Below are 16,860 nucleotides of genomic sequence, written 5' to 3'. Positions count from 1 at the left end.
TCCCAGAGGTCTCTGAAACTGTCCTCAGTTCTTTTCATTCTTTTTTCTTTATTCTGCTCTGCAGTAGTAATATCCACAATTTTATCTTCCAGGTCACTTATCCGTTGTTCTCCCTCAGTTTTTCTGCTATTGATCCCTTCTAGAGTATTTTAAATTTCATTTATTGTGTTGTTCATCGTTGCTTGTTTCCTCTTTAGTTCTTCTAGGTCCTTGTTAAATGTTTCTTGCATTTTGTCTATTCTGTTTCCAAGATTTTGGATCATCTTTACTATCATTATTCTGAATTCTTTTTCAGGTAGACTGCCTATTTCCTCTTCATTTGTTAGGTCTGGTGTGTTTTTATCTTGCTCCTTCATCTGCTGTGTGTTTTTCTGTCTTCTCATTTTGCTTCTCTTACTGTGTTTGGGGTCTCCTTTTTGCAGGCTGCAGGTTTGTAGTTCCCGTTGTTTTTGGTGTCTGTCCTCAGTGACTAAAGTTGGTTCAGTGGGTTGTGGAGGTTTCCTGGTGGAGGGGACTAGTGCCTGTGTTCTGGTGGATGAGGCTGGATCTGGTCTTTCTGGTGGGCAGGTCCATGTCTGGTGGTGTGTTTTGTTGTGTCTGTGGCCTTATTATGATTTTAGGCAGCCTCTCTGCTAATGGGTGGGATTGTGTTCCTGTTTTGCTAGTTGTTTGGCTTAGGGTGTCCAGCACTGTAGCTTGCTGGTCTTTGAGTGAAGTTGGGTGTTGGAGTTGAGATGGAGATCTCTGGGATATTTTTGCTATTTGATATTACGTGGAGCTGGGAGGTCTCTTGTGGACCAGTGTCCAGAAGTTGACTCTCCCACCTCAGAGGCACAGCACTGACTCCTGGCTGCAGCACCAAGAGCCTTTCATCCACACGACTCAGAATAAAAGGGAGAAAAAGTAGGTAGGTAGGTAGGTAGGTAGGTAGAAAGAAAGAAAGAAAGAAAGAAAGAAAGAAAGAAAGAAAGAAAGAAAGAAGATAAAATAAAATAAAGTAAGATAAAATAAAATTATTAAAATAAAAATAAAAAATAATTGTTAAGAAAAAATTTTTTTAAAGAAGTAAAAAACCAAAACAAACACAAAAAATGGACGGACGAAACCCAGGACAAATGGTGAAAGCAAAGCTATAGAGACAAAATCTCACACAGAAGCATACACATGTACACTCACAAAAAAAGGAAAAGGGGAAAAAATAATAAATCTTGCTCTCAAAGTCCACCTCCTCAATTTGGGATGATTCGTTGTCTATTCAGGTATTCCACTGATGCATGGTACATCAAGTTGAATGTGGAGATTAAATCTGCTGCTCCTGAGGTCGCTGGGAGAGATTTCCCTTTCTCTTTGTTCGCACAGCTCCCTTCCGGAGCTCAGCTTTGGTTTTGGCCCCACCTCTGTGTGTAGGTCACTGGAGGCCGTCTGTTCTTGATGACAGGACGGGGTTAAAGGAGCAGCTGATTCGACAGCTCCGGCTCACTCAGGCCGGTGTGAGGGAGGGGCACAGAGTGCGGGGCAAGCCTGCAGTGGCAGAGGCCGGTGTGACATTGCACCAGCCTGAGGCGCGCCGTGCGTTCTCCTGGGGAAGCTGTCCCTGGATCCCGGGACCCCGGCAGTGGCGGGCTGCACAGGCTCCGGATGGGGCGGTGTGGATAGTGACCTGTGCTTGCACACAGGCTTCTTGGTGGCGGCAGCAGCAGCCTTAGTGTCTTTTGCCCGTCTCTGGGGCCCATGCTGATAGCCACGGCTCACACCCGTCTCTGGAGCTCCTTTAAGCGGTGCTCTTAATCCCCTCTCCTCATCCACCAGGAAACAAAGAGGCAAGAAAAAGTGTCTTGTTTCTTTGGCAGCTCCAGACTTTTTCCCCCGGACTCCCTCCCGCTTAGCCGTGGTGCACTAACCCCTTCAGGCTGTGTTCGCGCTGCCAGTCCTCTCCCTGGGATCCGACCGAAGCCCGAGCCTCAGCTCCCAGTCCCACCTGCCCCGGCGGGTGAGCAGACAAACCTCTAGGGCTGGTGAGTGCTGGTCGGCACCCATCCTCTGTGCGGGAATCTCTCCACTTTGCCCTCCGCACCCCTGTTGCTGCGCTCTCCTCTGCAGCTCTGAAGCTTCCCCCCTCTGCCACCCACAGTCTCCCACAAAGGGGCTTCTAGTGTGTGGAAACCTTTCCTCCTTCACAGCTCCCTCCCACTGGTGCAGGTCCCATCCCTATTCTTTTGTCTCTGTTTATTTTTTCTTTTGCCCTACTCAGGTACGTGGGGAATTTCTTGCCTTTTGGGAGGTCTGAGGTCTTCTGCCAGTGTTCAATGGGTGTTCTGTAGGAGTTGTTCCACGTGTAGATGTATTTCTGATGTATCTGTGGGGAGGAAGGTGATCTCCACATCTTACTCTTCCGCCATCTTCCCGGAGCCTCTAAGAGTTGATATTTTTTTTTTTAATTTTATTTATTTTTTATTTTTGGTTGTGTTGGGTCTTTGTTGCTGCAACGCGGGCTTGCCGTGAGCGGGGGCTACTCTTCATTGTGGTGTGCGGGCTTCTCATTGCAGTGGCTTCTCTTGTTGTGGAGTACGGGTTCTAGGTGCACCGGCTCAGTAGCTGTGGCTCGCAAGGCTCTAGAGCACAGGCTCAGTAGTTGTGGCGCACGGGCTTAGTTGCTCCGCGGCATGTGGGATCCTCCCAGACCAGGGCTCGAGCCCATGTCCCCTGCATTGGCAGGCGGATTCTTAACCACTGCGCTACCAGGGAAGCCCCCAAGAGTTGATATTTTTAATAGTCCAGTGTTCAGTCCTTTTTTGCTCCCTTCACAACTCTGGTGTTGAACTCCTCTAGTGAATTTTTCATTTCAGCTTTGTTTATATATTGTTTGCCTGATTTCCTTTAGTGTTTTGTCCATGTTTTCCATTTACTTGCAGCATATTTAAGATGATTATTTTAAAGTCTTTGTCTAGTAAGTCTGATGTCTAGGTTTCCTCAGAATTGGTTCTATCAGCATTAAATGAGCCACATTTTCTTGTTTCTTTTTGTGCCTTGTGATTTTTTTGCTAAAAATTGAATATTTTTCTAATATGATGTGGTAATTCTGGAAATTAGACCCCTTGCGTTCCCCAGGGTTTGCTTTTTTAAATTTTTTGAAGGCCATTGTAGTTCATTTGTTTTGGGACTTTTCCAAACTATTTCTGGAAAGACTGTTTGTTGTTATGTGTGATCACTGAAGACTGTTCTATAGGTTGTGTTCAGCTAATCTTTTGACAGAGAATTCCATGAATCTCAGGAGCTGAAACAACCAAAAAAACACTGAAAAAAAACCAAAAAAGACCATCTACCTCTCCCCGTCTTTACATATTTGCTCTTTGCTGGGACACTCCTTCATCACTTAGTTAGGATACTCTTAATCTTGGGATTAGCCCAAGGTAAAAGTTTAAGGTCTTCTCAGGAGTTTTCTGAGCGTGTGTCTTGGGCTTGCATGTGGCTTCCTTAAATTCCTCCATATACGTGGAAGCTTTTGAATGTCCTGTATTTCCAAATAGCCTTAAATGGTCTGTTATGTATCTTTACCCACAGTCTGTTGCTCCAGACGTCTGTGGATTTGTATTCTGCCTCACAGCTTTTACTGTGGATTTGTATTCTGCCTCACAGCTTTTTCTGCCACACCAGTGTTTTAGGTATCCTTAAGACACGTTAGAGCAGAAATACACAATAATTTGCAATCAGGTTTGCTCTTTCTCCCTTTAGTTTGAGGGGAAAACTGGGAATTGGGCTTCTGGCTACTCAGTTTGGGAAGGATTGACATTAATTCTTTAAATGTTTGGTAAAATTCACCTTGAATCCATATGGTCCTGGGCTTTTCTTTGTTGGGAGGTTTTGGGTACTGATTCAGTCTCCTTACTAGTAACTGGTTCGTTCACTTTTTCTCTTTTCTTCATTCAGTCTTGGTATATTTTTTGTTTCTAAGAATTATCCATTTCTTCTACATTGTCCAGTGTGTTGGCAGATAAATGTTCCTACTACCCTCTATGATCCTTTGTATTTTTTTTTTTTTTTTACTGTTTATTTTATACTGGAGTGTAGCTGATTAACAATGTGATAGTTTCAGGTGCACAGATCCTTTGTATTTCTGTGGTATCAGTTGTAATGTCTCCTCTTTGATTTGTAATTTTGTTGGTTTGGTGTTTTTTTTTTCTTGGATAGTTTAGCTAAAGGTTTGTCAATTTTGTTTATCTTTTCAAAGAACAAACTCTTAGTTTTGTTAATCTTTTCTCATTTTTTTCTTCTCTCCTTTAGTTATTTCTGCTCTAATCTTTATTGTTCCTTCCTTCTGCTAACTTTAAGCTTAGTTTGTTCTTTTTTCTAGTTCCTTGAGGTGTAAAGTTGGGTTGTTTATTAGAGATAGTTCTCTTTTCTTTCTGTATGTGTTTATGGCTATAAACTTCCCTCTTAGAACTGCTTTTGCTAACATCCCCTGTTTTTGTATATTGTGTTTCCATTTTTATTTGTTTCAAGATACTTTTTTATTTTCCTTTTAATTCTTCTTTGCTACATTGGTTGTTCAGGAGAATTATTTTTATGCATTCTTGAGTTTTTCAGTTTTCCTCCTGTTACTGATTTCTAGCTTTATACCACTGTGTTCAGGAAAGATACTTAGTATGATTTTGGTCTTGTTGAATTTGCTAAGACTTTTTTTGTGGCCTAACATGTAACATCTCAGTAAATGTTCTATGTGTGCTTAAGAAGAATGTATATTTTTCTATTGTTGAATAGAATGTTCTGTATATGTCTTTTATGTGCGTTTGGTCTATAGTGGCGTTCAAGTCTGATGTTTCCTTATTGATTCTTTGTCTGAATGATCTACCATTGTTGAGAGTGGGGTATTAAAGTCCCCCACTATTATCTTATTGCTGTTTATTTCTCCTTTTTGTTCTCTTAGTATTTGGTTTATATATTTAGGTGCTCAAATATTTAGTGCTTAAATATTTGCAATTGTTATGTCTTTTGATGGATTGTTTTTCATTATGTAATTATCTTATTTTCTTGTTTCCATTTTAGTAAAGTTCATTTCGACTGACATAAGTTTAGCTACTCCTGCTTTTTTTTTTTTGGTCACTATTTGCTTGAAATATCTTTTTCCATCCTTTTACACTCAGCCTATTTGTATATTTAAAAAGGTCAAGTGAGAATCTTGTCAGTAGCATATCATTGGAACTTATTTTTTTTATCCATTAAGCCATTCTGTGGTTTTTGGTTAGATAATTTAATGAATTTACATTTAAAGTAATTATTGATAGGTAAGGACTGTTTTCGTTTTCTGTTTTATAAATCCTTTGTTTCTTCTATTCCTGTTGTGTTCTTTTATGATTTGATGAATTATTGTATCATTATGCCTTGACTTGTTTATTATATTCTTTTGTGTAACTACAATAAGTTTTTCTTTTGTGTTTGCCATGAGGTTTACATAAAATAATCTTGAAATGATAACACCCTATTTTAAACTGGTAGCACCTTAACTTCTATAACATTTCTAAACTTTGCTCTTTTACTTCTCCTCCCCCTCACATTTTAGATTATTGATGCTACAGTTTACATACTTTTTATAGTATGTGTCTAATAACAGATTATTGTAGTTATAGTTGTTTTAAAATGTTTTTTTTTCCTTTTTTTAAAAATTGGGGTATAGTTGTTTTACAATGTTGTGTTAGTTTCTACTGTACAGTAAAACAAAGTAGAGTTCCCTGTGCTATACAGCAGGTTCTTATTAGTTATCTACTTTATACATATTAGTGTATATATGTCAATCCCAATCTCCCAATTCATCCCACCCCCCCCACTCCCCTCCCCCCACTCCCATTTCATCCCACCACCGCCTCCACCACTTTCCCCCCTTGGTGTCCACATGTTTGTTCTCTATCTCTGTGTCTCTATTTCTGCCTTGCAAACCAGTTCATCGGTACCATTTTTCTAGATTCTACATATATGCATTAACTTTTAACTTTAAATCTAGAGTTGTTAGTGAATTATACACCCCTATTACCTGACTGACTTTATAGTTACCATTACCAATGAGTTTTACACTATCTTCATATGATTTTATTATGTAATTAGTGCCCTTTTACTTCTACTTGAAGAATTCCTTTTAGCATTTTTTTAAAGCAGGTCTTGTGGTATGAACACCCTCAGCTTTTGTTTGCTTGTTAAAGTCTTTATGTCTTCTTCAATTTTGAAGGACGGCTTGCTGGGAATAACATTCTTAGTTGATAGTTTTTTCTTTCTACATTTTCAATATATCATCCCATCCTCTCCTGGTCTGAAAAGTTTCTGTTGAAAAATCTGCTACTAGTCTTATAGGGATTCCCCTGTCTGTAATTTCTCTTTCTCTTGCTGCTTTCCAAATTCTTTCTTTGTCTTAGACTTTTGACAATTTAATTATAATGTGTCTTGGTGTAGCCCTATTTGAGTTCAACCTATTTGGGGTCCTTTGGGCCTTCTGCCTACTACAGATTTGTTGGAAGTTTGAGGTAGTTAGAAGTATCCACCCTCCTTTAAGTTTCTGTGTTTTCTACAAGAAAGGTTTCCCTCTGTGGTCATTAATATACTTTAAAAGTTTTGCTTTTTTGCAATTAATACTTAATACATCTAGGACTTCACTATCTAATATAGTAGCCACCATCCACATGTGACTATTTAAATTTGAATTACTTAAAATTACATAAAATTAAAAATTCAGTTTCTCAGTCACACTAGCCATATATCCAGTGCTTAATACCCATATGTGGCTCATGGCTACCATATTGGACAGCACTGATATAAAACATGTCTATCATGTGGCAAGTTTTATTGGCAGTGCTGATGTAGGACAGTAGTCTTCAACCAGGGGAGATTTTACCTCCTACTCTCCCCACCAGAGGACATTTGTCTAGAAACCTTTTTGTTTTTCACAACTAGTGGGGTAGTTGTTCTATTGGTAGATGGAGGCCTGGGATGCTGTTAAACATCACATAATACATAGGACAGCCCCCCACAAGAAACAAAATGCCAATAGTTCTGACTATGGGAAACCCTGCTCTAGAATGTATTTTGTTGTGAGGTGTGAGATGGGGGAGCTTGTTCTTTTTCCCTCTGACTAGCCAGTCAACTACACATCATGTCCTGTGTGTACTTGATCCATTTCCCTCTGGTTGACAGTGAATCTTGAGATTTTTTTCCCTTAAATGGTAGAGAAGGTCCTGTTCCTTTGCTAATTAAGATATGATTTCTTAAAACTGACTTCTGTTGTCTTACAGATTCTTAGACTCTGCAAGTAAAGACAACCTCATGTTCACAGTATACCATGGCTTCATCATCAAGGTAGGAGTAATGTTTGATGAAAGGCTTTATGCAAGTACAGTTGACTCTTGAACACATGGGGATTAGGGGTGCTGACTCTGCACATTTGAAAATCTGTGTATAACTTTATAATTGGGCCCTCTGCACTGGCGGTTTCAACCAACTGAGGATCATGTAGTACTCCAGGACGTACTTACCGAAAAAAATCTATGTATAAGTGGACTCACATAGTTCAAACCCATGTTATTCAAGGTTAACTGTATTTACTTCTCTGCTTTTGAAAGACCAAGTCTATAACATTTTCAGTTCTCAGTCCTGCTGGCCACCCTAAGCACTTGGTGTCTATGAAGCTCCAAGGAGGGAGAGGAGAGATGAAGATTGCAGACAAGGCAGACAAAGGAGTGTGTATGGTACAGTACGGGTGCAGCTGTGTAGCTCTAGTTCTGCACTTGATCTAAAAACGTGATTTACTTTCCTTATCTTTCAAGACACAAGATGGTTGTCTGTGGGGCTGCCTCAGTTCCTGCAGGCTTTCTCACTCCAAGGGTTTGAACAGGTATGCACAGAGGTGTTTGAGGGCCTGTGGGTGAGCAGCAGTTTGAGTGGTGAGACTAGCAGAGTTTGTGGCTGGGCAGGCCTAGATCTGCTTCTGTAGACCAGGGGAGGTCAGGGGAGGCATGAAGATGGCTGTTACCCTTTGAGAACATGTCTTAGTTCGAGGTCCATGGAAGGGAAGAGCTTCAGGTTTCCTCTCCCTTTCTGGCTGGCCATGGAGAGCTTGAGGCATACCTCATCTCCCCAGAGGTCAGACCTCTTGTACTCTAGCCTCCAGCAGGGGTCAGTGTCCTGGAAGTGAGGTTGGAGTGAATTTCTAATGCAGCTTAAACTCCAAAGCCTAAGAGTAGGCAGAGAAATAGCCTTTGTGGTAAAGCCTGCATCCTCCCTCTGGTACACGGCTTTTCTCATGCAGAGGCCAAGCCATAGGGCAACAGCAGCGCCCACCTTCCCAAGTCCAGTCTATTCTCATAGCCAGAGTAATGTATTTGACCCCTCACTGTCCTGCTCCATCCCCTCAGGGACTTCCTGTGATAACTGAATACAACTGGAAGTCCTGATCAGGACCTCTGGAACCCTGTGGGGCCTTGGCCCTGGACCCAGCCACCTCTGCTCTACTCTCCTCCCCTCACTACATCTGCAGTGTCACTAACCTCCTTGCTGTTCATAGATATCAAGTCCCTTCAACCACAGGGCCTTGCACCTGTACCTACAGTTCTTTCTCTCCCTCTGGGACACCCAGTCTCCAACTGTCTGCAAGGCTCACTCCTTCACCTCTCTAGGCTATCTGCCCTGTGAACCTTCCCTCATCATATGTCTAAAGTAGCACCCCCAGCCCTATTCCTTTGCTGCACTCTCTGTCCCTTATTCAGGATGGCCCTCATTGCTACCTGATGCCGTCCTGCATAGCTACGTGTTTGTTGATGTGTCATCTGTCTCCTCCATTTGGAAACAAGTGCTATGCAGGTCAGGGAGTGGAGTGTGCCCACTGCCAGCCCCTGGGCAGCACCTGCTCGTGGTTGGCGCCCACTAAATACAAATATCTCTTGTATTTGGTTCCTACATGCGCAGGGAGAGTTAGAATAGCAGGGGTTTCCATGTTTCCAAATCTATTTAGCAGTTAGTATGCAGTAGGATATCAGATGTTGAGGGAGCTTTGTGAAAATCTGTCTGAATCTGTTTAGGTCCTGAATTTGGGTAGTGAGAGTTCAAGTAGGGAGAGTTTGAGAATTTGGGAAGTGAGGAAACTTATATATGCCAAGTGAATAAGAAAAAGGGAAGAGACAGATAAGGCAGAAGCATGAAAGCAGAGCTGCTAGGGCCACTGAGTCAGGAGACATCGGTGGATGTCACTTCAGCAGCCGAGCCTTCCCGTTGACAGTTACTGTTAACCAGGTGATAACAGTGGCACCTGGATTGATCACTAGAGGGGATCCTCTATTCAGACACTTTATTTAAGAAGGAAAGGAAGACCCTGAGAAAATCATAATTCAAAAAAAGTCATGTACCAAAATGTTCATTGCATCTCTATTTACAGTAGCCAGGAGATGGAAGCAACCTAAGTGTCCATCATCGGATGAATGGATAAAGAAGATGTGGCAATATATGGAATCTTAGAAAAAAAAATGTCATGAAGAACCTAGGGGTAAGACGGGAATAATAAAGACACAGACCTACTAGAGAATGGATTTGAGGATATGGGGAGGGGGAAGGGTAAGCTGTGACAAAGTGAGAGAGTGGCATGGACATATATACACTACCAAACGTAAAATAGATAGCTAGTGGGAAGCTGCCGCATAGCACAGGGAGATCAGCTCGGTGCTTTGTGACCAGCTGGAGGGGTGGGATGGGGAGGGTGGGTGGGAGGGAAGGAGACGCAAGAGGGAAGAGATGTGGGAACATATGTGTGTGTATAACTGATTCACTTTGTTGTGGAGCAGGGGCTAGCACACCATTGTGAAGCAATTATACTCCAATAAAGATGTAAAAAAAATAAAAAAAATAAAGCGAAAGGAGAACAAGGATGGGAAGAGGAAATTGTGATATGAAACAAATGAACAGAATGTGTGCCCGGGGTCCTGTAAGAGAACTCAAGAAGGCTTAAACGTTACAGCAGTACATAAGTAGAAGAGTACCAAAGCTCCATCCTTTGATTTTTATGTGCCATGACCTAATGTTTAATGATTACCACCTTTGTATTACCCAAATGATAACATGAAAATTATTATGTTCTTTCTGTTGAGCACTAAAAAAAAAAAAAAAAAAAAAAGAGGAAGGAAAGGAAGTATGGAATACCTCTTTAGAATGTCTCCCTTCATTAAAATACTTCTGCACTTAGATGAGTAATTTGTGTTTGTCTGGAAAATTCACTTATCTGGCACTATGCCTTATGGGGTTAGGTCCAAGATGCTGTTGCAGTGGGAGTGCCCTCCTCTTGGGCAATGCTTTAGCGGAGTTTTCTGCTGAAGCACTGGCTTTCCTGCATGGCCTCTCTTCATTCTGTTTCCTTTCATCGCAGCAGCCTCACTACCGGGAGAAGAACCGGCTCAAAGCTGAAGTCCATGAAGTTGCTTGAGGTTCTGAATGCTCTGGAGGAGGAGGAATCTGGCCAGAGTAGGGAGGAGATCTTCATTGCACCGCCCAACAATGCTTCAGGGGACTTCACTGATGAGGACTCAGGTGATGAAGATAGCCGGCGAGGAACCCACCTGCCTGGCAATGTGCTCCATGCCTTTGTTGTGCCTGAGGACTCCGGCACCGGGGAGGATGATGATGACCTGCAGCTGCAGCCAGCCATGAAGAAGCAAAAGGCAGTAGTGGAACCTCAGCATGTTTGGACCAAAAGAGATATCTGCCCGGACTTCACCAGTTGGACAGCATCAGATCCTCATATGGAGGATCTCAAAAGCCAGGAACTGAGTCCTGTAGGCCTCTTTGAATTGTTTTTTGATGAAGGAACAATTAATTTTATTGTTAATGAAACCAATCGTTATGCTTGGCAGAAGAATATCAACCTGGGTCTCACAGCCCAGGAATTGAAGTGTGTTTTGGGCATTTTGATTTTAAGTGGGTATATCTCCTATCCAAGGAGAAGGATGTTTTGGGAAACATCCCCTGATTCACATCATCATCTTGTGGCTGATGCAATTAGAAGGGACAGATTTGAACTGATCTTCTCATACCTGCATTTTGCAGATAACAATGAGCTTGATGAAAGTGATAGGTTTGCCAAGGTGAGGCCTCTCATTGTCCGCATGAACTACAATTTCCAGAAGCATGCGCCCTTGGAAGAGTTCTACAGCTTTGGCGAGTCTATGTGTGAGTACTTTGGACACCGGGGGTCCAAGCATCTGCCTGCGGGGAAACCTGTGCGGCTGGGCTACAAGATCTGGTGTGGGACGACCAGCAGGGGCTATTTGGTGTGGTTCGAGCCCTCACAGGGCACACTGTTCACTAAGCCAGACAGGGGCCTGGACCTAGGAGGCAGTATGGTGGTGAAATTTGTGGATGCACTTCAGACACGTGGGTGTCTGCCATACCACATATTTTTTGACAAGGTTTTTACAAGTGTCAAATTGATGTCCATTTTAAGGAAGAAAGGAGTGAAGGCCACAGGAACTGTTCGTGAGTACAGAACTGAACGATGTCCCCTTAAAGATCCCAAAGAACTGAAGAGAATGAAGAGGGGTTCGTTTGATTACAAAGTTGATGAGAGTGAGGAGATCATCGTGTGCCGCTGGCATGATAGCAGTGTGGTCAACATCTGCTCCAACGCTGTGGGCATAGAGCCAGCGGGGCTGACCAACCATCACTCGGGAGCAGCCAAGACGCAGGCCCAGGTTCATCAGCCATCCCTGCTGAGGCTGTACCAGGAGAAGGTCGGGGGTGTCGGCCGCATGGACCAGAACATCGCCAAGTACAAGGTGAAGATCCGGGGTATGAAGTGGTACTCGAGTTTCATTGGCTATGTTATTGACGCTGCTCTTAACAATGCATGGCAGCTGCACAGGATATGCTGCCATGATGCCCAGGTGGACCTTCTGGCCTTTCGGAGATATGTGGCCTGCGTGTACCTAGAGAGCAACGCGGATACATCATCCCAAGGGAGGCGAAGCAGGCGGCTGGAAACCGAGAGCCGCTTTGACATGATTGGGCACTGGATCATCCACCAGGACAAGAGGACCCGGTGTGCCCTGTGCCACTCACAGACCAACACCCGCTGTGAGAAGTGCCAGAAGGGCGTCCATGCCAAGTGCTTCAGGGCGTACCACATCCGGTAATGCATCCTGGGCAGAGGGAACCCCCTGGATGTTTGGTTTGTTATGAGATGTTTACAGCTAATTACATATAGCATTTGGGGCATTTGTGTGTTGTGTTGACAAAAAGAGACCTGAATCCCTGATTTGGTTTTGTATTTTTCCTCGTCTTCATTACAGTTATCTTTTTATCATCTTCTATTATGCCTACATGTAATATAAATTAATAGTTATGTTAGTAATCATAAATGTTTGTAAATATATATTTTATACTGTTATTTATTTCAACCTATGGACCCCTTTTTATTAAAATAAAAATCTTGCTTTGGGGTATAGCTGTCCTGATAAGGAGACTTGAACGTAACCAAAAACTTTAGAGAAACTTTCGTGAACAGTAAAAAGATTTTACAGTGTATGCTCTCAGTTATAATCTAAGATATAGGCAATATTGTATCAATATGATGAAGGATATCTTAATCATATTTATTTCACTTTAATCTAATGCTAGCAAACTGTCCAGGGATAGATAATCTGCCATGTATTTATCCAGCTGACTAGATTTGTAGAGTTTGTATTTTCTTGATAAAAAATATTTTTCTAATACACATATCCATGTGGAATACATTTTTATAACTAGTGTGAAGTAGGGAGTTTTTTCCCCAAAATGGATGGTTAGCATCATATTAATATTAAAAGTTATATATATATTTCCCCAGTGATTTAAATTCTACCTTTAAAAATTCCTGAACTTTGGGGGAAAATACTGAAACAAAGAAAAAAGTTTATGTTGGAAAGCCTAGTAGAATATAATCCAGAAGAATAGAAGAAATACATGTAAAAATTTGGACTTAATCAAAAATCTAAGAGAGCATGTTGAGTATCTTTATTTGGTAAAAACTTTCTACAACAGCACAAATAAACAAGGAACACATCAATATATTTGACCATATAAAACTGTAAAATTGACATTCATTATTAAAGGTAAAATGCAAAGAAATTGAGAAAATATGTTACAGATTATTCCATTTGTAATAATATCCTCAGTGCAAAATATCTCGTAAACACATAGGTGACAAGCGTAAAATGTGTAATGTTATATGAAATAACAAATGATGGAAGATGAAAAACAAATGGACAATGAAGATACATAAGAGGCAATAAACTGCAAAGGTAAGTAATTACTAGATATCCTTTTTTTTTTTTTTGCCGTACGCGGGCCTCTCACTGTTGTGGCCTCTCCCGTTGCGGAGCACAGGCTCCGGACGCGCAGGCTCAGCGGCCATGGCTCACGGGCCTAGCGCATGTGGGATCTTCCCGGACCGGGGCATGAACCCGTGTCCCCTGCATCGGCAGGCGGGCTCTCAACCACTGCGCCATCAGGGAAGCCTTAGATATCCTTTTTTGAAACAAATGAATTTATTTGTACGTAATTACTGTTGGTATGGGTATAGAAAGGTGACAGACTCATGTAGTACCTGAGGGAATGTAAATCTGTACACTCTTTCTGAAGGCAATTTATCAGGTCCATCCAAATTCTTAAAAATTGTTCATACCCATAGGAAAGGAAATGTTTGGTCCATTGTGATGTGAATACATAAATAAAAGGGGCAGATCCTCCCTTCAGTGTAATCCCAATTATAAATGTAGAAGGAAGGATGGAAATAAAATACTGCTATTTGGCAAACGCCACAGCAGTAATTTTGCAGGCAAGAACTGTCAGTGGATGCTAAACTTAGGAGGGCAAAGCATTTCCTCACAAGATATCCAGGGGGAATAAACAGAAACTGCTTAGTGGAGAAATCAGGCACACCACCACAACCGAGCAGTCAAAGTTAATACCACCAGTATTGAGATAGAGACATCATGTGTCCTACCCCACTCTCCCCAAGTATGGTAGGTACACTGTGATACTCCTGCCCAGAATGTACAGCCTGAATTCTAAATCATGAGAAAACATGAGACAAACGCAAACTGAGGGACATTCCACGAAACAGTTGGTGAATACCTTTTGAAAGTGTTGAGGCTGTAAAAGACAATGAAGATCTGTCCATGATTAGATGAGACCAAGGAAGTATAACAAATGTGATGTGTGATACTCGCCAGGTTCCACAAAAAAGCTTTCAAAAAGAACATTAGTGGGACAATTGGTGAAACTTGAATAAGATCCGTAGTTATACTGTTTTATAAATATTAATTTCCTGGCTTTGACAACTGTACTGTGGTTATGCAGGATGTCAGCATCTGGGGAAGATTGGTAAAAGGGAACTATCTGTACCCCTGGAACTGTTATGTAGGTTTGAAATACTTTCAGAGTGAATGTTTAAAAATGTTTATACCTTTGGTGCATTATTTCCATCTTTAGAAATCTAGCCTGGACACTTTAAAACATTTGTCTTAAGGAGAAGTTTGTTCATCAAATTCTACTTTTCAGTTTTCATCTCTTGCATCATGATGATCCTGAAATATTAACCAGGTATTTTTTACCTTACTGATGGTCCAAATCAATTAATTGAATGGTTGTGAAAACAGTTTGTGAAGCTTCCAGAAGCTACAGAATGGCCAATTGTGATTTCTCTCTTAAGAGCTAAAGGAAATATTTACACTTAGACAGATGTTTGGTCGCAGGTTGTAATTGATGTAGGATTGATGTAAGAGCATGTGTAATTGATGTAGGAGCATGTGCAGTCTATCCCAGGCCACTAAATGATGCCAAAACTAACACAGTAGAAGACTGTAGACAATATCAAGTATCACAACTGGCAGTCAAGGCCAGATGACATTCCTTGTTGGCATATTCCCAAAGGAAGACATTAAGGTACAAAATGAAACTATGGTCTGTCACCAATCCCACAATTGGGGAAGCACTTAAACAGATTGTCTACCTTGTCTACTCTAGTACTGCAGAACCATTCATGAATCTTTTAACTAGAAAGGATATGAAAGTTGTCCTGGTTATTCTGGATGACATTTCAAAATTCTTCTAGTTGTTGAGAAACTAGACAAAATTAAAACCAAAACAAAACAAAACTTAGTACACCAAACTGTGGAAGCATGCACAACGTTGAAACTTTTCAAATGAACCATGAAAATGATTTTGTCTACAAGAATTCATTGATTGCCAGGCTATTATGTCTTTTTAAAGAAAAGTGGTAAAACACATAACATGAAATTTATCATCTTCACCATTTTTAAGTGTATATAGTTCAGTAGCATTAATTATATTCACATTGTTGTGCAAAAGAATTTCTCATCTTGCAAAAGTGAAACTCTGTACCAATTGAACAATAACTCATTTTCCCTCTTCCTTCAGGAAGTGTGTAACCAATAAGTCTCCCATTCGTTGTGGTGGACCTCAGTTTGTATGTTGGGACTTGCCTTCAGCATTCAGTCAGGCAGTGTACAGTTTCATTTCAGCCTTCACTTCCAGCTTGTGTTGAGCCTCCACGTTAACCAGAAGTGAGTGCTTAGGGCTTCTCAGGTCATTCCTGAGCAAGCATACATCTCTGGGAGTATGCACAATCCTATGAAAGCACATGGCCTTCAAGAATCCCAGAAGTGGGTCTTCCCTGGTGGCGCAGTGGTTGCGCGTCCGCCTGCCGATGCAGGGGAACCGGGTTCGCGCCCTGCTGTGGGAGGATCCCGCATGCCGCGGAGCGGCTGGGCCCGTGAGCCATGGCCGCTGGGCCTGCGCGTCCGGAGCCTGTGCTCCGCAACGGGAGAGGCCGCGGCAGAGGAAGGCCCGCATACCACAAAAAAAAAAAAAAAAAAAAAAAAAAAAAAATCCCAGAAGTATGTGAGAGCTTTTCAGAGTCTGCTATAGACATCTCATTCCCCATGTTTTCTCTAAGCTTTTTGGTTAGCCAGTTTTTACCCAGTTATTATGTGTTGCTTTTGGCAGTCATGATGTTCCAACAATTGCCTTTGATTGTTTTTACCAAATGCCCCTGGGGCCTATTTGTACTGGATGAGTGCTGAGTCAGATCAAATATATATGCTCTTGCTAGTGGGGTCTTCCAGGGAATCAACAAACAGATTACATGATAATTCCCTGGGGATTGGTCTTTGAAGGAGATCCAGTGCTGTCCCACCCCTCTAGTTACTGCCCTGCTCCTGTTTTTCACCACTTCAGGTGTTGGTTTTCAAGGTTATAGCAAAACAGGAGAAGGGACAGTAAGAAATGACAAGTTAACAGGCCATAAAACTCACTGATTTAGTAAGATTCTTTTTTTTTTCTCGAGTAAATGCTCCTCAGATTCCCTTTGTTTGATTTTCAGAATTCTGAAAAAGTTGATTCTGGAAAAATGTCCAGTGTTTTCATTGCTTTTATGGATATAAAATCTATTTTCATAAGTCCTTACTCTGCCATTTTTGCTAACATCTTTGAAAAGGTGTTTTTGCTGCAAATAGAACTCTAGGTTGACAAGTTTTTCTTTCTGTACTCTAAAGATATCGATCTCTTGTCTCCTGGCTTGCATTGTTTTTTTTTTTTTTTTTTTGTGGTACGCGGGTCTCTCACTGTTGTGGTCTCTCCCGCTGTGAAGCACAGGCTCCGGACGCACAGGCTCAGCAACCATGGCTCACGGGCCCAGCTGCTCCGCGGCATGCAGGATCCTCCCGGACCGGGGCACGAACCCGTGTCCCCTGCATCGGCAGGTGGACTCTCAACCACTGTGCCACCAGGGAAGCCCATTGCATTGGTTTTTTTTTTTTTTTTTTTTTTTTTTTTTTGTGG

General features: G+C 41.8%; 1 protein-coding gene across 3 annotated transcripts in view; it reads left to right on the top strand.

Moving 5' to 3' along the window:
• The window catches only part of PGBD2 (piggyBac transposable element derived 2), a 31,652-nt gene extending 19,089 nt beyond the window's left edge, over nucleotides 1-12,563 (top strand). For 2 of the 3 annotated variants that reach the window (XM_024116349.3, XM_024116348.3), the window contains 2 exons: nucleotides 7,275-7,338; nucleotides 10,391-12,563. In XM_024116349.3, coding sequence (XP_023972117.1) covers nucleotides 7,322-7,338; nucleotides 10,391-12,152 — 1,779 coding nt within the window. In that variant the 5' untranslated portion in view covers nucleotides 7,275-7,321 and the 3' untranslated portion in view covers nucleotides 12,153-12,563. Of the gene's footprint in view, nucleotides 1-7,274; nucleotides 7,339-9,409; nucleotides 9,474-10,390 lie in introns of those variants that run through there. The other variant, XR_002890650.3, reaches the window with a different exon arrangement.
• Nucleotides 12,564-16,860: the final 4,297 nt, after the last annotated feature.

Source organism: Physeter macrocephalus, chromosome 2 (assembly GCF_002837175.3).
Source record: "Physeter macrocephalus isolate SW-GA chromosome 2, ASM283717v5, whole genome shotgun sequence".
In the NCBI taxonomy this organism is placed as follows: domain Eukaryota; kingdom Metazoa; phylum Chordata; class Mammalia; order Artiodactyla; family Physeteridae; genus Physeter; species Physeter macrocephalus.
This window is presented reverse-complemented; position numbering and strand designations above follow the sequence as displayed.